This window comes from Lissotriton helveticus, chromosome 8 (assembly GCF_964261635.1).
Source record: "Lissotriton helveticus chromosome 8, aLisHel1.1, whole genome shotgun sequence".
Taxonomy (NCBI): Eukaryota; Metazoa; Chordata; class Amphibia; order Caudata; family Salamandridae; genus Lissotriton; species Lissotriton helveticus.
This window is the reverse complement of record NC_136069.1, coordinates 1,667,422,304-1,667,449,540: the sequence shown is the minus strand read 5'-3', so window position 1 is coordinate 1,667,449,540 and position 27,237 is coordinate 1,667,422,304. Positions and strand designations below refer to the sequence as shown.

General features: G+C 45.4%; 1 protein-coding gene across 5 annotated transcripts in view; it reads right to left on the bottom strand.

The window, feature by feature from the left end:
- The window catches only part of LOC144773613 (transient receptor potential cation channel subfamily M member 2-like), a 1,994,366-nt gene that overhangs the window by 216,218 nt on the left and 1,750,911 nt on the right, over positions 1-27,237 (bottom strand). For all 5 annotated transcript variants that reach the window (XR_013600026.1, XR_013600027.1, XM_078658754.1 and 2 more), the window contains one exon: positions 15,295-15,381. Coding sequence is in view for 3 of the 5 variants with exons in the window: in XM_078658754.1 (XP_078514880.1) it covers positions 15,295-15,381 (87 nt within the window). In the remaining 2 variants the exon portion in view is untranslated. The remainder of the gene's footprint in view (positions 1-15,294; positions 15,382-27,237) is intronic.

The window sequence follows — 27,237 nt, the reverse complement described above, 5'->3', positions numbered from 1 at the left end:
CTGGGTGCTTCCTGGTTCCCTGACCCAGGAAAACCGAGGAAAGAGGGCAGTCGGAAGAGGTAAATTTTATTTTTTTCATTATTAGGTTTATCCGCCTGCTACACTTCCTTCCCCCTCCCCTCCATCCTCAGTCCCTGCCAGCCGCTACTGCTTTAGACATCTTGCCCCAAGTGAGGAATATGTGGTTAGGAGTATCCATAAAAGCCTTCCATGCAATTTAAATAATGCTCTTAAGATGACTCTTCCCCATTGCATAGCCCCCAGTCAAATATGTGGTTCCAGTTGCACCCATGGCTCTGAGTATTTTCAGGTTTTGGACTACCAACAAACACTAAATATTCCTATGACTGGAAGAGTCTGCTGGACATAATGGTATATTACTTTTGTAAATCGCCCATCATGCAAAAAATTACATATGAAAACGTTGTCACCTATTTCTATGTTTCCCTGCTCATTTCCAATATTTTGAGATTTCAACAATTAGTTTTTTGAGGAAAACATTGAACGATCTGCACACATAGTGAAATTAGACTATTGTCTACCTTTCAAAGATGTACAGCTTTCTTTGGTCCTGGGTTTCACATCTGTTCCTACCAGAAATTGAAAGCAGGTTGCAACCACAAAAAAGATGGAAAGCCAACTACCATTTAGAAAGAAGCAAAAACTATAGTAAAGATTTTTTATTTTTGTTTTTACTTTTACTACTTTGCTTGTTCCTAAAAGCTAAGAAGGTGATGATCTTAGCACAGCTAACCTCTTATTGATACAATTTTTAGAAAAAAATGATATGCTTGCATAGATAAATTATTTTCCACTTTTTCAAAAAAACACCCCAACATTTTCCATATATATTTGATGATTTCCTCTGTTTATTCCAAAGGAATCTATTACAATCCTTGGATGTCTTAAGAATCTCCAACATGTGGGTGCAAAGCACCCAAATTTAGCTTGATTACCTTTTGCGGGAAAAAATACAGAAGACTTAAGCATGAACTGAACCCAAACATTTAAAAAACAGCTCAGCACTAGGGGGTGGGATATGGCAAGCCTCTGCAATTAAGGTGTTCGAGTTGCTGTTTCTTCAGTAGTAAAGTGATGTTGTCCAGCTTCCATAATTGCTTTTAGACAGGTTTGTTTCTACCCGATACTAGGCTCCCTACAGCTGCACTCTTGGTATTTAAAGATCACACACTTTGTGTAATTATATTTTATTCAATATTTGAGATTGGGTCAACTTTTTTAATCTCATCATAACCATGCAAAGGTGAAAATACAGGTAAGTAGGCCAGGCCCATTGATTTGATGATGTCTCCCGCTTTCTCCATCAACCAACACCTATCAGAACCTTCTGTTTTCTCTGCAAATCCTAGGTCTCTCTCATGTTCCTCCAGGCACCCTGAAAGAAAATCTTCCACAAGTCCATAAGTGTAGGAAGCTCACTCTTTATACAGTGGACCAGAAAGAGGTACACTGTGTAAAGATTCCAGGCAAACCCCAAAGGAAATTACAGAGCTACAAATGATACCCCCAAATGTTCTCTTCTGTGGTAGTGTGAACGCACAGTTAGGCATATCAGAGGATAGTGCTAAGAATTTATTACACACACATAGGCAGTAAGTGAGACCACAAACAAAAAACTAGTTACTTACCTCTACACTATGGTTCTCCAGTATTATCTTTCATAGATTCACATGCTTGCATCTTCCCCGCCATCATGGCGGGAGTCTCACAGTAAAAGAACAACCATAGCAGTAAAACAAAATAACTGCCTAGAAACCATGGAAGAGTATATCCTTGGGTAACCACTTATCCTCATTATGTGGCCCAAACAACAGCCAATCAGCTGCCAGCCCTGAGATACACCATCCCAGCAGAGCCACCATACCTCAGATTTCCAACAGCCCAAGCGTGAGCCACGGATGAAAACAGAGATTAAGGTGGTTTACCTAAGAAGAAACGGGGATGGGGGCAGGCCGCATGTGAATCTGTGAAAGATTATACTGGAGAACCATAGTGTACAGGTAAGTAACTAGTTTTATCTAGTATTGAAAATTTCATAGATTCACATTCTTGTATCAGAATAGATAGCAGTCCTTATCCCATGGAGCGTTTCTAGGATAGACCCCTTTGTCTCCAGGGCTCTGCTTTGTCCCCCCTTTTTTTTTTTAAATGCTATACTGTATATTTTAAAATTGCTGTAAGAAAAGAGACTCAGTAATAACTACGAAATGGTCTTTTACAACTGTGAAAATATATACATGCACAATTATATATTTATAAAACCATATAGTGAAAGACAAGTACCTTAGTGAAACTGGTGCCCCGCAGAACTGCTTGACCCACTGCTGAATCTGCTTTCCACTCCGTGTCCAGACAACAATGCCTGGTAAACATGTGCACATTTGTTCATGTTGCCTCTCTGCAAATGTCCGGGAGTGAGACACCTGCCAGCAACGCTGTTGAAGCTGCCATCTTCCGAGTGGAATGAGCGTCTACTCGCGTGTGCAAAGGTTTTCCTGCTTTTTTATGACATAAAACAATGGCAGATTCAATCCATCTAGAAATGGAAGCTCTTGAGAGGGCCAAGCCTTTTCTGGGCCCAGAATAAGCTACAAGTAGTTGGTTTGTTTTACGAAAAGATTTTGTTTTGTCTATGTAGAATTTGATACAGAAGGGGGTGGCGATGGACGGAGCATCAGAACCAATCAAACACTCACACCCAGTCAAAAGATCTGGGTTTGATCCATCACCGTTCTTTAGCCCACTCTGCCACCCCAGTTCAGACATGGATATATGCAAATCAGTCTGACCCTGTGCCTCATGGGAACAGAGCCAAAGAAAACCCTGTGAGCACAGGGTGGTTAACCTGAGCACACCTATGTGCTTAAATGAGCAAAGGTAATTCGAAAATTAATGTTCAAAAAAAGTTTTATTCACTTTTTTTTGAGTTCGTTGATATATATCATGGGTTCTGTATCAAAGTGGAAATTTCACTGAAGTTTCAACTCGTGAGTACATGTTCAAAGCTTGTAAATACAGATATATCCAAAGGATTCCATTTCATAAAGTAATGCCACACATGACTCCTCTCCCCGATGCATTTCGAGCCTAGAGGCTCTTCGTCAGGGGGTGCACTAGAAGTAAAGTAAAGGAAGGTAGTAAACGAATGGAACAGGATACTGTGTGAGTGCTAACAAAAAATAATGACATTCAGCGTGGTGAATATCTTCCAACATGCGTAGAGCTTTTGGTTATCTGATGGTGCACATGCTTTTTTTTTTAAAAATGTGAAAAGGAAAGTAGAATGCGGACGAGCCTGAAGGATCAAAATGGTAGAATCCAGTGAATTTAAGGGTGGTAGGTGATAGAAAACTATCGTGACTAGAGAGAAACAGAGCGGGGAAACGGGGAAAAAACTCACCCTAGCGTGCGTGAATTAAACAAGTGAACCCGCGTGGCCCACAGTGCACTTTGTGATACGCAATTATGAAATACCGACGTGCACTTACTGAGGCTTTAATAGATTGGCAGACCATGCATTACCGGCCGGGTCATCTGTGCAGTATGCTAGAAAACGCCACCAGACGTGAGTGATAATGTGCGCGAAGCCGCCATGGCGTATATAGGAAACAAACAGTAAAATAGAAAACGGGCTAGCAAGGCCATTCCAGATTAATGAAGACAAACAAGGGACTGCACGAGTTATGTACGAATCGGGAAGGACATAGAAAACGAAGTAGAGGAAACCGAACAGTGCCCACAAGTCGAGTGCATGAAATAAAATAAAATAAAATTTCAGAGATGGGTGTACAAAGCTCAGTGTGCACAGTGAATGGAGAGACAAGAAGAAAAATAAAAATAAAAATGGAGGATTTTGAAAAATCTAAAGTGATAAGGAAACAAGGAAACATAAACATGTGAAAACATCAATGTCTAAATGGTCTTTTCAAAAGTCTAAGCATGAGCAAAAAAGTTGAACAACCAGCTGTCAAATACAGTTCAAAAGGTATGCTGTTATAGGAAGCTACTAAATTCCAGACGCTCGTTGAGTCCATGTGGCACGGTAGTACCTAGTTTGAAAATCCAGAATAGCTCCCTTTGTAGTAGGAATTTTTTGGGGTCAAGGCCCTCCGGTTTGTTGACAGTTTCCAGAACCAAAAAGCGGATCTGACTGTTCGTGTGGTTCTGTTGTGTGAAATGTGCTGACATGCAGGACTTCAAGTTTTTATTCCTGATGTTGCTTCTGTGTTCATTGAGACGTGTTTTTATCTTGCGCTCTGTTTTGCCTACGTACGGTAGGCCACAAGGACATTTTAAAAGGTAAACCACGTTGGTGGAATCACAAGTAGCATTAGTTCTCAATGGTATCAATTTGCCTGAACTTGGATGGTTGATCGCAGTTCCTGGTATGATGTTATGGCAATTTTGGCAATTGTGGCATGGAATAGTTCCTTTGTGTATCGTGGATTCCTTTTTCTGTGGCTTGATGTATGACCGTAAGTTTCTAGATCTTTGATATGCAAATATGGGCATGTCAATGAAAATCTTGTTAAAGTCTGGTTCTACTTGTAGCAGTTGCCAATGATTTTTAATGGTTTTTTTGATCAAATGGCTCTTCGTGGAAAATTTGGAAACGAACACATTGGGTTGTGTATTCGTTTTTACTCTGTCCTTTGGTTGTAACAAAGTGGAACGAACAGTAGAACTGACACGTTGGTAAGCAGCATTGATAATCCTCTGGGGATAACCCCGTTTGGTGAACTTTGTCATAATGGTGGAGCTGTCCTGAATAAATGCCTCTTCGGTAGAAGCAATCCTCTTTGCTCTAAGAAGCTGTGAATACGGTAGATGTGTTTTGAGGCTGGATTGGTGGAAACTAGAGAAGTGCAGGTAATTGTTGCGATCTGTAGGCTTGATATGCATGGATGTTTCCAATTTGTTGTCCGTGTTAATGATGTTGACATCCAGGAAGGTTATCTTTGAACTGTTGTATTGGTGGGTAAATTGAATTCTTTCATCAATATGGTTTAAATCCGAAATGGCAAATAGTAATTGTTCCTCTGTACCTGTCCAGATGAGGAAGATATCATCAATGTAACGATGGTAGGTTTGCAAGTGATGTTGCCAATGTGGGACTGAAAGAATGTGTTCATTTTCAAAATCCTGCATGAACAGGTTGGCGTATGCCGGAGCGGCACAGTTGCCCATGGCTACTCCGGTTAGTTGACTATAAAACTTGTTATTGTATCTGAAATAACTGTGCATCAAGGTAAATTCCATCAGTTCCATTATGAAAATTTGCAAGTTTTGTGGTTTGTCTGATCTTAACAAAGCCGCTTCTATGGCTTGTATTCCAAGATTGTGAGGAATGCAGGTGTAAAGAGAATTCACATCAATGGTGCATAGCAAGATAGGTTTGTGGGGATCAATGATGATTTGACTGAGTTTGGCCAAGAAATCTGTGGTGTCTTGTAGAAAGCTGGTCATTGATTTAACGGATGGTTGTAAATGGCGATCGATATAAGTTCCAATTGGTTCGTGGATGGAATTGATGGTGCTGACAATGGGTCTAAATGGAGGTTTTGTTAAATGTTTGTGGACTTTAGGAATCATGTACAAGTATGGGATGCTGGGGTAATTCTTGATGAGATAACTGCGATCTTTGGTTGTGATGGTTCCATTGGTTACGGAATTGTCAACGATTGTCTGGAGAATAGCAGCATACTCTTTGGTTGGGTCAGATGGAATTTCCATGTACGTATTGTTGTCTGCTAAGTGTTGTTGTACGCTATCAAGGTAGAATTGACTGTCCATGATTACTAAGGATCCTCCCTTATCTGCGGGGCAGATAGTGATATTTTCATTAGTAGCTAATTGTTTAAGTGCCATTCTTTCTTGATTATTCAAATTTTGTTTCTGTCTTGCAGGTAATTTACAGATTTTGTCAAGATCTCGTTGTACCAAGGTTTCAAATAAATCCAACGTTTTATGGCTCATGGGAGCCATAAAGGTACTTTTGGAGCGTAAGTCTAGAGATGTATGTTCTTCTGTACTGGAGGGAGTAGGACAAATGTTCGAGAAGAAGTGTCTGAGTCGCAAATTCCTCATAAATTTAAACAAGCTGGTCTGAATTTCAAGGTCATTCAAATTGTAAGTAGGGACGAAGGAAATCCCCTTTTGTAGGACTTTGTTTTGAGTAGAAGAAATTGTCGTGTTGGAAATGTTTATAATCAGGTTCTGTGACTCCTCGTTGATTGAGCTATCGAACGTTGTTGTTCTGTTGTACTTTGTTCTCCGGGATCTCCGGCTGCGTCTGTGCCTACCCCTAAAAAAGGGACCGGCCCAGTGCTTTGTGTGGTAGTTTGACTTGTAGATGCAGCGCTCTGCGGTTGAGTACTCGTCGAGGGACCTGCTTGTTGCTGTGGAGCCGTGCGGAATGGTTGTCTGGGTTGTCGAAATCGACTGGAGTCATCTGAAGAGGAGCTTTCTCCTTCTGTAGATTTGTTTTGTTGAGTCCTTTGTTGACGTCTTGCTGCGTAGATCTCCGCCCAGTTATACACCTCCCCCAGTTTGTAATCAACGGTATCCCGTTTAAACTTACGCAGTTTGCGTTCATTTATTTCTTTGGTGTATTTGTCCAATTGGGTAGTTATGTCTTCTAGAGTTTGTTTGAGTTCTTCACTGGTGAGTTTGGAGCTTAGTTCCTGTTTGAGTTGTGTGACTTCAGCGGTGAGATCATCCAACATTTTAGAAAGTTCCTCCACAATCAGTAAAATCAAGTCAAGTGAACATTTGTTTAGTATTCCATACCATCTTTCAGTGAATTTGCTGTTGTTTTTGCACAAAGTGGATTTTAGAGGAATGCGTAAACCCCTTGGTATTCTAGACACTTTATGATAGCGAATCAGTGTACTGGCGTGAAGACGCTGGTTGATCTCCCTCTTTGCTGCATAAAGTAATTGGCGAATGTTAGACTGAGTGGATCCGGTGCTAGAGCTCACACATTCCGGTTCCTGGATTAGAGTGTAGATCCGTTCCGTGTCATCTGTGGTAAATTCAAAAGTGTCAGCTTTGTTTGATGTCAAGTTTGCGATGTCTGCGTATGACATCATTGTGGATCAGTGGGTGCAAGAGCGGACTGGACAGAAAGGTTAGAATGCACAATGGCCCAGAATAAGCTACAAGTAGTTGGTTTGTTTTACGAAAAGATTTTGTTTTGTCTATGTTGAATTTGATACAGAAGGGGGTGGCGATGGACGGAGCATCAGAACCAATCAAACACTCACACCCAGTCAAAAGATCTGGGTTTGATCCATCACCGTTCTTTAGCCCACTCTGCCACCCCAGTTCAGACATGGCTATATGCAAATCAGTCTGACCCTGTGCCTTATGGGAACAGTCCAGCCCGAACTGCCAAGCCATGCCTTCCCTGGACCGGAAACAAGCTTCCGAGGACCGGTTTCTGGCATTCCAGCCGTCTTCAGCCCGGCTTGCTTGAATCCAGTGGCAAAGTGAGCAAGGGACTCACGTCTGCGCATTCCCTGCCACACTTATGGTGCAAAAAGCGGTACAAAAGGGGGTGGTGATGGATGGAGCATCTGAATCAATCAAACACTCAAACAAGTCTTATTTCGCTTTGCCCCTGAAACTGAATATTCGTAGGAGTTGATCGTGATTCAGTTCCCATTCGTGGCAGATGGAAGGTGATCTGGTTAGGTAATCTGCACTTGTGTTGTGCACTCCAGGAACATGCTCTACCTGCAGAGTGATGCTGTGCTGTAAGAGCCAATTCCAAATTTCCTGGGCTTGAGGTGACAGGGATTTTGACTTTGTGCCACCTTGCTTCAGAAGGTAAAACATTGTTGTTGTACTGTCGGTCCTGACTAGAACCGGTGAGCCACGGATTCTGGGAAGGAAGGTTTGAAGACCCAAGAATACCGCTTTTAATTCCAATAGATTGATGTGCATTGCTGCCTCTTGAGTTGACCAATGACCCTGAATCTCCAGTTCTTGTAAGTGTGCTCCCCAACTCTGTAAGAAAGCTTCTGATGTCATGATGTGACTGGGAGACACAGGTTCGAAGAGGATACACTTTGTTAAGTTGTCCCTGATGCCCACCATGACAGTGCGCGCTTGATCTGAGTGTTGATATTGAGTTTGCCCTCGAATGAACCCAGGGCTTGAACCCATGCTTGTCTAAAGATTCTTGCAGTGGTCTCATGCGCAGGCGACAGTTGGAAACCAATGGGATGCAGGATGACATCATTCCCTGCAAAGATTTGAAGATCCTGATTGAAGTGGACCTTTTTGATTTTATTGATGCTGTCAAACGCAAAATCTTTTGTATGCGTTCTTCCGAAGGGTATGCTTTCACTATCTGAGTATTTAACATTGCTCCGAGGAATTGAAGTGACTGTTTCAGGATAAGGGAAGACTTCTCTTTGTTTAGCCGAAGTCCTAAATCTTGGATTAAGTCCATGCAACTTACTAGGGACTGTTGCGTTTCCTGGTATGATGCGCCTTTTATCAGCCAGTTGTCCAGATATGGAAAGATCTGGAGACCTTGCTTCCTCAGGTGCGCTGTGACTGGTGCCATACAGTTTGTGAAAACCCTTGGAGCAGATGTGAGGCCGAAGGGTAATACTTTTAATTGGTAGTGGCGACCGTCACCACGAACCGCAGATACTGTCTGTGCTTTCTGTGAATTGGGATATGGAAAAACTCATCCAAGAGGTCTAATGATGCCATGTAATCTCCTCTGTGTGGTAATAGCAGGATTTCCTGCAGAGGCAGCATGCAGAACAAAATCTTTCTTATGTATTTGTTCAGACCTCTGAGGTCCATTACCTGCCTCCATTTGGTAGACTGCCTCCATTTGGTAGACTGCTTTTTCTTTATAAGGAAAAAGTGTGAATAGAATCCTTTCCCTTGTTGTTCTGGGGAAACCTCTTCTATTGCTCCTTTCACAATGAGAGCTAAGACTTCTGCCTTGAGGGCTGGGAGATGGTTTTGCTTCCTGTAAATAGGTGGTTGAGTTGGAGGTTTTTGTAAGAATTCTAGGGTGTGGCCTTGCTGTATAATGTCCAACACCCATTTGTTTGATGTTATTGACTGCCAATGATTGAGATTACGAGAGAGGTAATGGATCTGCTTGAGGTGAGGCGGGGCCGGTAGCGCCTGAAGAATGTCACTGAATCCGACCGGAGTCCTGTGTCTTCCCTCTCGCAGCAGGTTTCCTCCTAGCCTGCTATTGATAGGTGGTGTTAGTGGACTGATACTGCTGGTTGTTAGGGAATTGACGGTACCCCTGCTGTGGGTAAGGTTGTTACCTGTTTGACTGAAAGGAGGATCGCTGATGGTATTTTCCTCTCGGTCATCTACCACGAATTTTTGAAAACGGCCCTGCTGTAGGGACCCTAGAGCTCTAGCTGTGTCCGTGCCTACCTTTATCACCTGAAGCGCCTCGTCAATGTGCTTCCCGAAAAGGCTCTCCCCATCAAAAGGCATGTCCATGATTTTGGCTTGGCGTTCAGGTCTGAAAGATGTGGCTTTCAGCCATCCTTGCCAGCGGAGCACCACTGCTCCAGCCATCTGCCTGAAGCCCACTGATACGATGTCCATCGCTATGTCAATGAACTCTGTTCAGGCTCCATCCTGGAGAATTGTAGCCGCTTCCTCTCTCTTGTCATCCGGAAGGTGGAACAGAATTGGGGCTATGCCCAACACCATTTGTCTATTGTATCTACTGACGAGTGCCAGTGCTTTTGCTGCCCTGATGGAAGCCGCTGCCATCACTGCAAAGCGCTTTCCCACGCTATCCATCCTCTTACCCTCCCTGTCAGGGATAGCCAAACAGGCAGAGACTGGATTTTTGGAGCGTCTCTATGCTGCCTGCGTAACATCTGACTCAGGACATGGATGTCCTATCAGGCACGTTGGTGTAGTCTCAGGAGCATGGTATTTCTTCTCAATTTTCAGAATTGAGGCTGGTACTGAGGCCGGATTTTTCATCAATTTCAGTCCTTCATCCCATATATGTTGGATTATCGGGATAGTTCATATAGGTTTTCGAGATCTTTCCTTAAAATCATATAGAACACATTCATTCTCCTTCACAGGCATTGAAAGTTCAGACCTCTTCGAGGCTTTTTCCATCACATCATGGAAACTGGCAATGTCCTCCGGCAGGGAGCTCGCCGGAAGTAGCGGCTATGAAGATGATGTTGGGACAATATATTGATCCCATTCGTCTCCTAGGATGTCATCTTAGGGTATGTCTCCTTCCTCCATTTGGTCTTCATGATCACTCTCCACAAGATCATCCCGAATAGTTATTATTTTCGGGGTGTCTACTCTTTGCACTTAAGGCGGAGATTGAACTACTGGGGCCTGAGGTGGCGGCCGGAGCATTATCTTCTGAAAAACAACAATAATAGCTGTGTATAATGTGCCTTAAATTAGATATTAAGGATATAGGTACTGACATAGACTCCTCCTGGACATTGGGATATGCTTCCTCCTCTTCTTCATAATTATAGGCTTGATGGAAAGATTCATAACGTTTAGAACCCTGTACTGGGGGATCTTTAAAGGAGAATCGTTCCTGTACTTCCTGGAATTCTTCTTCATCTGAAATATTTGGCATGGAAAACTCTGTTTTCTTGTCCATGGACGAGCCTGTCGACGGAGCAAATTGTTTAATTGAGATGAATGTGGAGGACTTCGTCGTCGGAGATCTAAAAACCATCATCAGGATCATCAACGGCGCAGGTCTCGTCGTCGATGATGGCCTTACACTCACAGTCAACGATGTCGTCTGCGTAACAGCCGTCGACAACGCAGTCGTCATCGAGATGGTCGTCGTCGTTGGCGAGGTGATCGTCGTCAGAGTCGTCAACATCTGAGTCGGCGAGCTGATAGAAATTTCTTTAGATTTCGACAACGACGACGGAGCCTTCGTCTCCAAGGTAGTGCTGTGTGGAGTATGAGGCAGAGAAGAAGAGGATGACTCACTTTTTTATGGTTTTCCAGATTTTGGCCTTTTTTGTTCCACTTTCTCCTCAGAAGACTCCCTCTTATGCTTTTTAGAGGAGTGTCCCTTAGAATCTCCATCAGAATCAGAGTCTGTGGTTTTCTTCTTTTGAAGCCATAATAACAGGTGTGCTTCTCTGTCCTTAAGTGTCTTTGCAGAGAAGGTGCTACAATGCTTGCACTCCTTTGGAATGTGCTAGGGGTACAGACAGTACAAGCACTCCTTGTGTGGATCCTCAGAAAATAATCTGGCTTCCCCACAGGATCGGCAAGATCTGAAAAATCTCTTTTTAGAGCTTTCAGACACTTTTTAAAGAAATATAGTTGAAAAAACAGTACCTCACTTCCAACTACTGAAGGTCAAACGTTCAGCTAAGAACAAACTGAGCTAGGCTCAGGGAGACTCCTTTTCACATGATGGCAGTTGGAAATATGAGGTATGGTTGCTCTGCTGGAGATAGTGTTTCTCAGGGCTGGCAGCTGATTGGCTGTTGTTTGGGCCACATAATGAGGATAAGTGGTTACCCAAGGATATACTCTACTATGGTTTCTAGGCAGTTTTTTCTCTTACTCCTATGGTTGTTCGTTTACAGTGAGACTCACACCATGACGACAGGGAAGATACACGCATGTGAATCTATGAAAGATTCAATACCGGAGAATAAAGAAATCCGACACCAATTTATAAAAATAACTTACTTTTCGAGTTTTACAGTTTATAGAAATGGACACAGTGCATTTTCTGGATTGCCAATGTTATCCAATGGAGGAAAACGTGTTTCATTCGGGCACTTGATGACAACATACAGCACTGTTCTTCTGGACTTAAAGTGAGTATGAGGCAAGGTCCAAAGCCACACCAATAGGTCACATTGGGAGGCTCTGGGGCATGCAGGTGCAGCAGAGTCGTGTCACAGGGTCAGGTGTCCAATTCACTTCAATAGGAGAACGGACGGTTGGTAAAGAGAGTGCAAGCTTGGACACCTCTTGATGTGGGTCTCACTGTCCCTGAAGCCCCTTGAGTTGCAGGTCAGTCTTCTTTGGCGTTGGTGTCGGGAATGGACACAGGCCTTGAATGCTGCAAGGGGTCCAGTACACCAGGGATTGGTTCTGACTGGTTCCCACCGGTCCTGGTGTCCTCACATTTGGAGGGAGGATGGATCTGACCTTTAGGGGCATGGCTACCTCTTCCTGGGTGGCTGCTGCATTGGTAGTCCCGGCAAGTGGCAAGTTGGTGCACAGAGTCTTGCTTCTTTGGTGCATGCGGTGGCCGGAGTAGCTCCTCTACTCCAAGAGAGTTCCTTTGGCAATTTTCTAAGCACTGCCAGCCCTCCGGGTTTCTTGAAGTCTGCACAGTGGCATGAAGAATCAGTTGCTCCATGAAGGTTGGGTGCAGCAAATAGGCCAGAGTGGTTGTTGCCAAGTCAGTCATGCTCCTTGAAATCTGAAGTCCTGGTATAAGAGAGTCCCTTAAATACTACATTTAGGGTTGTTAAGGGGAGTGAAGGGTAGGAGCCAATGGCTACTCATCCAGGGGTCACCATGTCCCCTATACGACCACTTCCTGTGGAGAGTGAGCATAACCCTGCCCCAGAGTTCCTATGGTGATCATCACAAAAATGCCACCTCTGGAACGCCATGCCCAAATCAGTTTAGGCCACCTGAGGGTTGGGACTAGCCAGGTGGTGGGCATGCCTACCTGACTAGCTAATATTCCTGACTGTCCAGGTGCCAAAGCAATCTTTACAACGTGGTCCGCATCCTTTCCTGGGAGAAGAGCCAGATTCGGATCTCAAAGGTGGCAGCTTCTTTGAAGCCCACTGCCTTGGAATGCTAAATTTACTAGACTTCCTGAAGGAGGAGGTGATAACACCTCTCCCCAGAGCAGGCATTGTTCCTGACCTCCTAAGACCGAAAGGGGGTCAGAAACTCATCTGTGGCAGCAGGCTTGACTGAACCATTCAGCTAGCACACCAACGAGCTGGTAGATTTCAGGGTATATCTCTAAGGTACCCTCTGGGAGCATGTATTATTAAATCCACCACTGGAATCACTGTAGGTGTATTAATACAAAATGTTAGATACCAAACAATATATACTTCAATAAAGCCATTATGTAGCTAGGGAACACGTTTTGCCCAGTGCCCAGTACATACCTTAAGATGGCTTCCCTGCTCACTTAAAATATTCAGAGATAGAACTAGACATCACAGGGGCATATTTGCTCATGCAGATATGTCCTCACATAAAATATAATGCACCCTGCCTTAGGGCTCAAAGGCCTGCTGTAGGGGTGAGATTACGTATGACACACAGGCTTGTGCCATGTTGTGTTATCACTCATGGTTTAAATCACGTCACATAGCCTGCACTGGCAGTCTGTGTTGAATTTGTATGTGGGTCCCTTATGGGTGACATGATCTATGCTGCAGCCCTTAGGGACCCTCTTTAGTACCCTGGCCCTATGTACCTTGGGTACCATTTACTAATGACTTACAGGGGTGCTAAAGTCCTTAGCAAGTTGTAGCACAATCAGACTTTACCTTGTTTTAGGGAAGGAGCTCTGGCACTGAGGTACGATAAGCAGACCTTAGTGCACCGTCAAGAGTCGAAAATCAGCATCTAGGAGCTAAAAGGGGGCACTAAGAGGGTGGGGGTAACCACAGCAAAAACCCAGTTCTTTGTAATAAGCAACTGCAAGCGCCTTTCTTACTCAAACTCCTAATGATCCTGTAATCCAACTGCCACCATGTAAGCCCTTCATAACTGCAATGAGTGGGAAGAAGGGCGCCCCATGTCTGCGGGATTATGGGGCACTGAAGGAACCGGAGTGATGTTTCTCACACTGAGCTTTGCCTGTTTGTTTAAGGCACTTAAAGTGCTGGTACCCGAGCCCTTACCCAGCCTAATGGTGATACAACCAGACCTGGGGTTCCATGCAGACCCATCACTCCAGGAGCCAACAAACTTACCCCTACAACTGTGGCTCACAGAGTTAAGTGAGTTGAATCTGTCTGGAGGGAAATTAAATTTCTGGCTCTGCAATGTCATCCTCAGAGTGGTCCCGAACCTCTGCAGCCAGTGAAATAACAGCGTCTGTTGCTTGTGAGTCATCTGGCAAAGCATGTAATCCACTCAGTTCCTGAAGGTCCATCAATAATTCATTCCATTGATAGATCTGTCCTGCCTTATCTTTAGCAATCTTTAAAACCCAATGAATTTAGAAGAGGCTTCCTTTCATAATGTAAAAATGAACAAATTGTTAAAAATGTTTTATGACAGATTCACCAATAGTGCAGGGTCCAACGCCTGTGGTGGTGCCAGAAAAAGGAACTGACATCACTGGAGCTCCTGAATTGTGCATGTCCCTTCCTGCGGCATCTCACGATGCAGGTCAGGACATCAATGGACATGTAAATGTACAGGAATTTACATAGCGCAAATCACCAAGCGGTTTCTAAGCGCTTGCTTAGGGAACCCGTCCTGGTATTCCCCTGTGAGATAACCCCGGTAGGGTATCCGCAAGGTGAAAGCCAGGCATCCCGCCGCGAGGGGCCATTGTGGAGATTAAGCAAGCTATTGCCCAGAGTCGCAGAGTGTGAACCCGTGAATCGAGTAGACACCGGAGCGAGAATTGTCGAGTCCATGGACATTTTAGGACTCAAGACCCCGCCGAGCCGGGAATTGAACCCTGGTCCCGGGCTGACCTCTGCTTCCAGGTCTGCCTCCTCTAACCAGTGAGCCACACTTCTCCACTAATTACCTAACCGATGCAGAGAAATTGCTTAAAACATTCCAAGCAGAGAATGGCTTAAAACATTCCAAACCCAGTCTATTGTCTTGCCTAGGAATTAATTTAAGGTATCTAGAAGAGTATGTGGTAGGCATACCATGGGGCAATTAAGACGAAAGACCAAGTAGTGTGCATTTACAAAAGTAAATTTTATTGCAGTAAATGAGATCATGATCCACGGATGCCATCAACTGTCCAGAACACAGTGCAGTCCTAGATGGGCCAGATGGCAGAAGGACTATGCAAATTCAACAGAAAGACACAAAACAGAATAGTATTTAAACACCAAAGACATACAATACCATTAGAGTAATCAATGTGTAGTCACGTTGTTGAAGTGGTACAAAACGGTTCGTACTAATCAATAGGACACAGCAGTAGTCTAAGCTCACACTGGAAAATATGTCAAAGGGCATGCCATTGTACAGTACAAGATGATCATCAGGGCCAGGGAGAGGTTGTGCACTTACCATGTCAGCAAGAGGTGCCAAAAGCTGTTCGATCCATACTGTTCCAGGCTTCCAAGTCCCCAAATGCCTGTCCTTCCCATTGGGTTCCTGATAAAATTGATTTGATAAATGTAAATATGTACAAGCCCCAAAGGTGCAATGTTTAAATTTTTCTCTTACACTTGCTCACTGGTTTACTGGACAATTTCCTTTCTACCAGCAGAAATACATTGGAATCAGTGTTACACCTGGGCACCACCTGCTGTCTGTTAGGAGGAAGCCAGGGGTGTGCAGATGGATTTGATGAGCAGATACATGTCTTTTTGAAGACCACACTTGGTTCATCGCAAATCATTTCAATGTCCTACTCAATTTGCATTTAACCCTCTCCATCTTGTGTCCCACCTGTGTCAGAGCCCTGTTGCAAGAGAGCTTAATCATCCCTTATCCATAGCGGGCATTACCATTATTTATATTTTAAGAAAAAAGATTTTCCACAAAACAAGTGCAATGTATAGAGAAACATACAAAATGTAGGTACAATTCAGGTAGACAGGAATTACATCTGGCAAACCCCCGCATCAGTGAAACCAAACAGATTCCCTTTTTGTTAAATTATCATTCCGGAATAGTTTGGACGGCTCTAAAAACACTTCCAAAGGTAGGTCTGCATGTATTTGCTGTTTTAAGTTTACATCACATTATTCCCACCCTGCTGGAACCCCATTGGCTCCCTTTGCCGCGTCCACCATCTTGAAAACCAACTGCATCAGTTCCAAAGCCGTCACAACCAGCACCCCTGCTTATCTTGCAGAGAAGCTCACCTTCTCTGTTGGTTCTCAGGACACCATCAGACTGCAGACCAAGAAGTATAAAAAAGAAAAACCCAAGGCAGCAGACATTTTCCATCTATGCCCCCAAGATCTGGAACATCATCCCAGCATCTATCAGAACAATTCCAAAGCTGCTTCAAATTAGGGAAGGTCGGAAGACTCGCCTCTTTAAAGAACACTGCATTACAACGCGCTCACCATCCACAACCCAGATACCTTTCCTATTATTCCTTGACTTTTTCCTTGTCTTTGACCAGGTACAGTATTCCACTACTTTCTGGTTAAGTTAGCGCTATAGAAATAGAACATACATACATTTTATAGAGCAAATAACACTGTCATCTGCTAATTTTCCCTATTTTTCTCAGCCACCACATGTAAATACTGGCTGTACTGGTAAAATACTGGCCTAGTGGCAATCCTATAAGGGAGGTGCACGAACCTCCTCCTGGTAGTGTCCTTGAAATGCTCCTCCCTTGTTCTTTATAACAGACTGCATGAAGTAAAAGATTCAGATTTAAGTGCTGTGGGACTCACGTAGTATTCATGTTCGTGATCCGGGGATCTGCAGTTTGTACACCAAATGGGACTGCTGCTTGCAATGCATCCTAAAGAACAATAGGTCAGATCGCAAATCATGCATTTGCACGGAGTTGCACGATGACCCACCTCATTAATATTAAAAATGTTAGTCACAATTTGCGAACACCCTGAGTGACTGCAAATGCAGGGATGGAGGCCTGCAATGTACAGCAGATTTCCATTTGTGCATCTGCATTACCAAACAAGTAAAATGCATTTAAAAGCAGACCATGTCCCCAAGCAGATACTGTAACCCATTTGGGAACACATCAGGGGCAGCAGGCACTGGCTCCCCCCGCCACCTTCTCCCCTCCAATTCCACCTACTGAATTTCCAGAGGGTAATCTGTCCACTGTGGCATATTCGCCTTTCTGCAAATCAGTTACCACCTTAACTTGGAGGGTCGGTAACAGATTGATAGTTTGCGACCACGCTTGAGGTCACAAAGTTTTGATACAGGAATCCTAAAATCAATCAATCAAGGATTTGTGAAGCATGTAAGGCACCCATGAGGGTCTAAAGGCGCTGGTGAGAGGGGCGGAGGGGGCAGCTCCATTTTTCACAAAGAGCCAGGTCTTGATGCTCTTCATGAAAGCTTCCAGGGTGGGGGAACATTTGATGCTGAGCAGGAGTTTGTTCCAGGTTTATGCTGTGATGTAGGAGTAGGATCTTCCACCCGTTCTGGATCTGCGGATGCGAAGGATTTTAGCAAGGGCGACATCGGCGGAGTGGAGGCTTCTCTTGGGTGTGTAGAAGGAGACTATTTCGTTGAGGTATTGGGGACCAGTGTTGTGGAGGGATTTGTAGGCGTGAGAGAGTAGTTTGAAGGTCACTCTCTTCTCGATGGGGAGCTAGTGGATGTCATGTAGGTGCTGGGTGATGTGCTCTTGTTGTGGTATGCCGAGGACGAGTCTGGCAGCGGTGTTCTGGATGGTCTGGAGTTTTCTGAGAAAGGATTTGTTGATTCTGACGTAGAGGGTGTTTCCGTGGTCCAATCAGCTGGTTATGAGTGCGTGGATGACGGTCTTTCTGGATTCGTAGAGGATCCATTTGAATGTCTTGCAGAGGATGCAGAGGTTGTTAAAGCACATGGATGAGACAGCGTTGAGTCATGGAGAGGGTGGAGTCGAGTATAATGCAGGCGTAGCAGACGTGGGCCGTGGGGGGTTGTCGAGGGTGGTGGGCCACCAGGTGTTGTCTCATGTGGAAGGGGTAGATCTGAGGATGAGGATTTCTGTCTTCTCTGAGTTAAGCTTCAGGCAGCTGCTGCTTATCCAGGATGTGACGTCTTTCATTCATTCCTGGAAGCTGAGTCTGGTGGTGTTGGGTTCCTTAGTGAGGGAGAGGATGAGCTGGGTGTCGTCGGCATAAGATACTATGCTGAGTCCATGCTGTCTGACGATGTGGGCTAGGGGGGCAATGTAGATTTTGAAGAGCATGGGGCTGAGCGATGATCCTTGGGGTACTCCGCAGCTGATCTCTGTGGGTTTGGAGAGGCAGGGCGGGAGTCTGATTCTTTGGGTTTGGCCGGTGAGGAATGAACAGATCCAGTCAATGGCGATTCCCTGTATGCCGGCGTTGCGGAGTCTGGCAGTGAGAGTGCAGTGGGAGACTGTATAAAAGGCTGCAGAGAGATCTAGTAGGATGAGAGCCGCCGTATGGCCCTGGTCAAGGAGACTGCAGATGTTGTCTGTGGCGGCTAGGAGGACGGTCTTGGTGCTGTGGTTGCTCCGGAATCAAGATTAGAAGGAGTCGAAGATGGAGTTAGCTTCACTGGAATTTGTGAGCTGGATGTTGACGATCTTCTAAATAGGAGCAGGACAGCTCTTTTATGGCAGCCTTTTTGCAATTCATCAGGGAATCAAGAAAGTCCTTTTATCAGTAGGAAAAACCTGTCTAAATTATGAAAAGGCTTTGATACATTTTAAAAAAGGTGATCATAACACACATTTGTACATGAGGCCTATAAGTCCTTACAGCTGTTACCTATGCTAGAAAGTATTAGAAGTATCTCTAGTGAAATACATTCTTGTTTGTGGCAGCGTTCGGAGTCTTACTGGGATTTGCTTTACATTTTTGCAGGGATTGGCCACATTCTTGTCAACCAGAAGGGCAGCAATAAGTGGTTCCAGGAGGTAATGAAGATTACCAGTAATAATCAACGCACTCATACTACATGTAGCTGTGGGCTGCAGAATCTTACCTTTCAAGCTAGACTGAACTGAAAGCCAGCTCTGGCAGATATACTGTACCATGCCAAGTGAGAGTAACCTGTGCTCTTACTTAAGGGAATGGAACCCCAGGTATAGGCCGCAAACGAATAGCGTGCTGCTACAGTCTACTCCTTGCAATGGGAGAAAATGTAGTATGTAGGTGAAATTCAGGAATCGTGGTAAGATCAAATGATATTCCTTCATTTTACAATAATATAGCAAAGCGTATGTTGGTAAAATGTAGCTACATCCATATTAGATGACTGCAATTCAATTGTTATAACAGCTTTTGAAAGCAATTTACCTATTTCAGCTCTGCCTCCACCTCTTGCTGACAACTAACCAAAGATCCTGTCATAATGAACTAGTTATTTACCTTCAGTAATGCCTTATCTGGTAGAGACTCTTTCTAGTCACAGATTCATTACCTTAGAATTATCCCCAGGCGTCAGACCGGATCTGGAATTTGTTTTGAGTAGTACCCCTCCGTGCCAGTAGGTTGTACTGTTTGGCTCTACGTGGCTGTGGGAGCGCAGGTCTGATAAACAGGCGTGGAGGCTGTAATAGAGGTTTAATAGGAAGTGGTTTATTGAGTATAGGGTGAGATGGTAGCGATGGGAAAGGAAGTCCTAGTGGTTGCTCTTCTTCTTCCGATGACTCCTGGGATGAAATGGAGGGAGTTGATGTGGGTAAAGGTGGATTCTTGCTCTCTGGCTCCTCTGGACCGAGATGGTCTCCCCGGAGGCTCATAGAAGGGTAAAAGAGACAATAGGGGAACCGTCAGAATGGTATCCTTAAGTTTAGGATAGGTTATCCCGTCACCACACCGTTGTGCTCTTGTCTAAACTGTCCGGTCTGTTATAGAGATCTTAGAGACTTTATGAGAAATAAAAACCAAAAGAGTTTCCCAAAAATGGGTCAGAAAGAAAGATTCAGGGTGGTAAAACCTTATGTGCCTAAGGAAGAAGAAATAGCGTGCAAAATCGTGCAGCGATCGATGACCAGTCTATACTATACACTTGGTATTCAGGTATAATATCGGTGGACTCGTCCCACTGTTATTATGCCAACCTTGACGTCCCTCCGGCTTCCTTCAGCAAGCAAAGACCATATAATCACAGTTCGTGACCCGTCCCTCCCCTTTTTATTGGCTTTCTTCCTCCCTCCTCCCTCTGTGTGAACCCAAGCCGTTTGCACTCACCGGCTCCGCCGTAACTCTCCTTGAGTTACGGCCGCTTTCCAGCATCCTTCGGGCACCACCAGTCCTCTGTCCAGCTTTCCTCGGCGTCTTCTGGATTCCCTGGCATCCCGACGTCCTCCGAACCGGGTCCCGCGTCTTCTCTGTCGCACTTGGGTCCCGCGTCTTCTCTCTCTTCTTCGTCTTCGCTCCGGCATCCTGCTCCTTCATTCACGCCAACTCTCTGTGTCTCCCTTTGACCCTGCACGCATGTAATTGGTTCGCGCTCATCTCTTCCGGGTTGTGGGGGTGGAACTTCCGGGTCGTGCCTCTGGTCCGCTTCTTCCTGCGAAAACACGTCAGATGAACACGGGTGTTGTAGTCCATGGGAACGCTGTGACTGTCGTATTCGTAACCACGGTCCCCCCTTGGTGCTGATATGTGAGTAAGTGTCGGGTCCTTCTCACAGTGGCATTGACCACCCGGAAGTTATGTGCGCAGTACCTATGCAGGCGCCACCCCGGCAGGCTGACGTCAGTTACTTTGCCTTCTTTTCACACCAGGAGCTTGGAGCATCGATGAGCAGCGACCACTGGTGTGTCCTACACCATAATTGATTCACAGAGTGGAGAGGATGGGAGGGTTGGTAAGGAATCTGCGGCTAGATACAGTATCTACCACATAAGGCATTACCAAAGGTAAGTAGCTTGTTCATCTGATAAAGACTTCTAGTCCCAGATTCCTTATATTAAAATAGATACCCAAGCAATGGACTGAACAGGTGCAGTGCCCGTCATGACGGACCTGACTGTCCAGGCAGTAGTGCTTGGTGAGCTTGTGCAGTGAGACCCATGTTGCTGACCAGTAGATGCCCAGGACTGAGTCGTTGCACGCTAACGTAGTGGTCACAGACTTGGCTCTGGTGGAGTGAGCCCACAAGCCCTCGGGCTGCTGCTAGCCCAATGAGTAGCAGTTTTAATACACAATACAATCCACTGCAAGATGGTTCTCTTCTGTACTGCCTTACTGCAGGAACGTGCCCTTTTTCACATGGTTACCCCTCACTTTTTGCCTGGTATCTGATGCAACCTTGACAGACAGTGTACTGGGTTCCTGCTAACCAGGTCCCCAGTGCCAGTGTTCTTTTCCTAAACTGTACCATTGTTCCACAATTGGCACCCCTGACACCTAGGGCTTTGTGACTGAAGAGGGTCCATAAGAGCTGCAGCATTAATTTTGCCACCCTTAGGGACCCCTCACCAAGCACATGCAAACTGCCATTGCAGTCTGTGTGCCTTGGTGCAGAGAAAAGTGAAAAGTTGACATTGCACACATCCCTGTGTGCCATTCCTGCAAAACACAGCCTGTGATATAGGTAAATCACCCCTAAAGCAGGCCTTACAGCCCTAAGGCAGGGTGCACTATACCCCATGTGTGTGCATATCTGCATGAGTGGATGTGTCCCTGTGAAATCTAAGTTGATTCTTAAGATATCATAAATGCACAGAGAAGCCATAACGAGTATATGGGCTGGACACTCTCTATGATGAGTCCCCCAGCCTCAGGATGGCTTAACTGTACCCATAGATGTTTGGTACCAAACATCTCATATTAATAAACCCACACTGATGCCAGTGTTGGACTTTTGAATAAATGCACCTTAGAGGTACCCCTGAAAATCTACTGACTACTAGTGTGCTGACTCACTGGTCTTGACCAGCCTGCATCCACAGACATGTTGATGACCTCCTGAGGTGAGAGCCATCACTCTCACAGGCCAAGAACAAAGCATGCTCTGAGCTGAGGTGTTTACACCGCCTCCAAGCAGGATCTGTATTCCAGGGCGGGAAGCTTCAAAGGCCATGCCACCTTTGTTATGCTACCTTGGCCTCGAAAGATAGTGGAAATGCCCGCCCCTTGTCCTGACCCCAAATTGTGGTGGCACGATAGGCCAGAAAACTAGTAAGATTACGAGGTGTGTCCTACACATGCCAGAACCACCCCTAAGGTGGACTAGCTGATGTGGACACCACCTTTTCAAATGCCTCCATCTTGTTTGGACAGAATTAGTATTTTACGGTCAGGGTAATGCCCACTTCCCGCAGGAAGTGGTTATATAGAGGGTGTAGACATTCTAAAGGTAGGCAGCAGATTGGCTACTACCTGTTAATCCCCTTAATGCCCCTAAATTGAGAATTTAGGGGGCACCGCTGAACCCAAGAACTCAGATTTGAAAGATCAAGAGAAGAAGGATGAAGAAGAGTCACTGCCCAGTGAGAACTGAAGATGAGCTGTCAACTTTTGTCACAAAACTCTGCAAGATCGGGGAGGAGCCAAGATGGCGACCAAGATGGCCGCTTAGGCTCCCGGCTCCGTAGACCTCCTTATCCTGCCACAAGATCCTGTTACTTATCCTGCGCCTATGCAACACCCTCGTACAGATGAATCGTAACGACGCCTGATCGTGTGATCCCTAGCGATCCACCAGCTTCTAGGATGGAGAAACGTCGCCTTGAACTTTGCGGCCTACATCAGCATTTGAGCCGGGGCCTCGAGTAAGGGAGCAGCCGGCCACTAGTTGAACAACATCGGCCATAAATGTCCGGGAGGGACCGGTCACTGACATGGAGGTGGAGTTTTGCCCAATTCCAGCGGCAAACATCCGAATTGATTAGTGGCGCAAGTGGAGCGATAAAATAGCACGGCGGAAAATATTTGGATCCCCCCAATTCACGCAGCCCGGAGTATGATCGATTTGGACATTATTTGGGACTCGGCCCGATGGATATGGGCGCAATCCTGAACATTACCCTGAAATATCCCAACAAATCGATGGGTTAACATCTGGACTGGGACTTTACAGCAAAGCGGGGTCTATATCTATAGACACGGGGCTCACGCCGCGATCAAGAAGAACGTAATGGCGCCAGAGTTTGAACTAATCACAAATCAGACTCGCTCCTCCAAAGTGACCGAGAAAGATCGAACACACCACTTAGGCCGATATATCCTGTCCAAGGATGGTAAGAATGTCGACGATGGGGGAGAAGAATTAGCGCTGGCCGGGGCTGGACCGACGATTGGAGCTGTCATGGCGGCTATCGGAAACCTATACTCTTCCCTGGGCCAGAGAGCCCGAGCCTTGGAAAATAAATTGCTCGCTATAACTTCTGAACTGGGGCTAATGAGAACGACTATTACCCCACCGATCGACAAACCGAGAGCCAGGATGCCCGCAGCAGCCAAACCAACCAATGACGTATACCCCAGAAAACCGGAGATTCAGGAGTGTCTAGACTATACATCTACAACTTTCCGACCACTGAAGGTCCTGGATGAAGCCTGGCACTCAACGGCAGCTCTGGTGGTGGAAAGTCTGCGTGGCGCTAGTCTACTGACTGATCGGACTGAGACTCAAGGGTGGTTTGACTGTATGGCCCTTTCCTCCTTCCCAGACTCTATTCAACTGGCCTGGAAACATTGCCGGGGGTTCTTGTCGGTACGGACGGAATTCAGAGACAGTGTGGTCGAATATGCCCAGTTGTTCCCGGCTTGCTTCCGTGTGCAGCTGGACGACTATCTTTGGCCCTTCTACTCTCTTGAGATGGCGGCAGTCCGGCTAGGAATTATCCGTGCCCCTGATCGAGCGGGCCAAGGCTGAGAACAACTAACCATTTGGAGACATTTATTGGCTTGGTGGATGTGTGGGACTCACTTACAAAACATTGGTAACAGGGGTGAACTTGGCGAAAGACTATTCCCCGACTCTCAGTCTGTTTGAGTAATATCTAGTTATTCTGTAAATAAAGGGGAGGCTCAAATGTGGTGGCAGGGAGAGGCCGGGAGCCTAAACGAAGGTCCTCCTCCGATTACTACTTTTAGTTAATTTAGTTTAGATGGGGTCACACTGCTTGTTGGGGTCGAGCGTAAGCTATATGCAGGGGTGCAGGGTGGGGGGTGGGGAGTTGCGCTTACTGCGCTGTTTATTTTTCTTTTTGTTTCTTTTCTTTTTCTTGGTCTCTCCAAGTACGAATATCCGTCATTTATCCTGTTTATATTGCAGTATCGGGTGGCAGTACAAGCTCTACGATTCTGACTCATTTATGGTAGATGTAGATGTCGATAATTTATCCTGCATATGACTTAAATATCGAGGGGGCTACACAAGCTTAGATATCCTGATTCAGTAGGTGGGCGGGACCTGAGTGCTGCACGCTGAGGGTATATCGTAAATGTAATTTGTCCTTGTATTTTTTGACTAACTATAGGCGTTGGGTCTCAGTTTCCTGTTTGATGTCCCGCTAATATCCTGATTTTACAATTGTTTGATTTAACATCCATCATTGACTGTATTGCACTTGATACGCCTTTTTGTTCTTTGTTTTTCTATAAATAATAAAAAGATTTATAACAAAAAAAACTCTGCAAGATCACAAACTCTCTCGACAATCATGACAGAGTGGCTTTTCCTGCATCTGGAGAACTACAACAAGCACAGGTAGCCTGCCAGCACTTTGAAAATCACCAACAATCTTCATTGGGGTAGAGAAGCTACTCCCCAGTGGTTCGCAGGCACCATTGAGCAGAGTCCGGTCTACCGCCTTGCAGCTCCCCAGGCTGACCGATGCTACAGAGGACCATGAAAAAGTGTCCACGCCCAAGAGGGTCAGTTGTGTCTTCCCACCACGTGTGGAGAAACCAGGACCAACTGGAGCCGGGATACCAGACGCCCTGCACCAAACACCAACAGTGGGAAACTATTCCGGATTATCACTGTACCATGACTGCTCAGCCGTTGAGGGACGTCAGCATCTCTGACAGCCACTTTAAGAGTAGCCCAGCTATCCTGATTTTGTGCCTGCCAGCTGTTTGTCCCCTACCACAAGGATGCCCTTTTAGCATTTGGCCCTGCCAACTTATCTACTATGGGTTCCGATGAGCCGGCTGTGCTCCCTTGTTCTAAAGGCTTATGAGATCTAAGCCCCTCTATGGGAGTTCTCTGACTAGTCCACAAGTCCCCCTATGCAGTCGGTATCTAGGTGCCCCCCCTTCTCTGTCATGTGCACAACTACCAACCTCACCTGCACCCTGCTCCCAGCTAAATCATGTCAGTTTACAAAGTACTTTGAACCTTGGCCTACAACGACCCAAAACCTTGAAGGTGAACCTCTGAAACTAACTGTACACACTTTTATGCAAGCATGACTTTTCCTCTCATAGAATTGCATTGTCTGTAAAGGCACATTTTGAAACGTTTACTCACCTGTAAAAATTAATAATACAAACAGTACTTACTTTTGAACAAAGTTCTTGGTTTCACAAAACACTTAGCACTACGCTCTGATAAGCCTAACTGCTCGCCCGCACTACCACAAAAGGAGAGCATATGTGTTATCTACAGTGTTCTTTTTTCTAGTACACTATATAGAGAGCCAGCTTCCTACACTTCCCTTTTTTGCTCCCACATATCCCAAGAACAGTTAATCGTCCACACAGAATTCTCTTGTGCAGTCAAGGTAGAACAACAACGTTATTTTTGCATCCTGATGGTGGAGTCTCTCCTCCTCTTTGGAGGGATGAGGTGGGGTAAAGAAAGTAGACAGGGTGATGTTCTGGCCTACATGTAATGAAGCCACAACCTTTGGAAGGAAGGAGGCCAGCCGCGGTCCGTGCAGGTAACAGCGGTGGGGCCATGTTGGGGGGATTTCGAGGGATGATGGATAAGGAAAATGTAATTAAAAAACATTGTTTCCCTCTGCATCATCCCTCGAACCACCCCCCCCCCCCCAATGCGGCCCCACTGCTCCACCACTGTTACCTGCACGGACCGCAGCTGAAGGAGGCACGTGTTAGGAGAACCAGCTTTTCTTGATAAAAAGTGATGTAAGGAGGGTGTGCCGAGAGTGCCTGTAATTCGCTGACCCTCCTGGCCAATGAAATTGCCACTAAGAAGACTGTTTTTAAAGTTAGAAGCGTAAGAGGGCAACTGTGGGGAGGCTCAAATGGTGAACAAATTAGAAAAGTGAGAACCAAATTGAAGTCCGGCACTATTGATGGAGCTTACAGAGACCTTCTTACCTGCTTTATTTACTCTTCAATAAACCTGCGTTGCCTTCATCATACCTATGTTGTCCTGATTACTACAAAGTCCCACTGAGGCATTATGAATGGTGTGGGGGAAAATGTATGTTGCATGCCTTTAAGGAAACTAGCCACAACCAGTGACTTGAAGAGCGAGGGATGGTGCGGCAAACACAAAAATGCTGAGTTGGCAGAAAGGTAACCCTTCACTGTGTCCAGAGCAGAGCTCTGCTGGGTCAAGGATAATGCAAGCACTAGAACTTGAGATAGAGATGCAGTTTAATGGAGTCCCATGGGTGGCACAAAACATGCTGCAGCCCATGAGAGATCCCTGGTGTACCACTGCCCTGGGAACCATAGTATCATATACTAGGTACTCATACGGGTACCCCAGTAGCCAATTTTGGAGGTATCACAGTACTTGCCATAACCAATTTAGGGAAGAAAGCAAAGTTACTGGGGTCCTGATTAGCAGGATCCCAGCATACTAGTCAAAAACACACTGATACCAGGCAGAAACTGGGGGCAACCATGCTAGAAGGATCCTACCTTCCTCCATTTCCTTAGATGGCTACCAAGCCCTGAACCAAAAATGCACATGACCCCCTTGCAAAACCAGGTCATTTTAGGATTGATAATTTGTATGACTCCACAGTACGTTTCCTTTCCTGTCTCGGCCACTTGGCCCACCCACACAAGTGAGGTAGCATTTTTATCAAGAGGCGGGGAGGAATGCTGGGTGGTGATCCCACAACTTTCCTACCCTGAAATGTGAGGAAAACGGGAATTGTTTAGCTAACTTTGAGGTTTGCAGGGGATTCTGGGTAAGAAAACGTTGGGGGATCCTTGCAAGCCATACCGCCTTGGGCTACCCCAGGTGTCTAGTTTTCAGAAATATCTGGGTTCAATAGGTTCCCCTAGATGCATGTCAGGGGTTGCTTTTATTCATTTCAGTTTGGCTTGGTTGGTATTTTACTAATTCAAAGCTGTACCTCTGTGCCTAAAGTGGTTAAGGGCTTTTGTCATTTTACAGCTCAGCATGGCTGTCACTGATGCTAATCCTATTCTTAAAGACTTT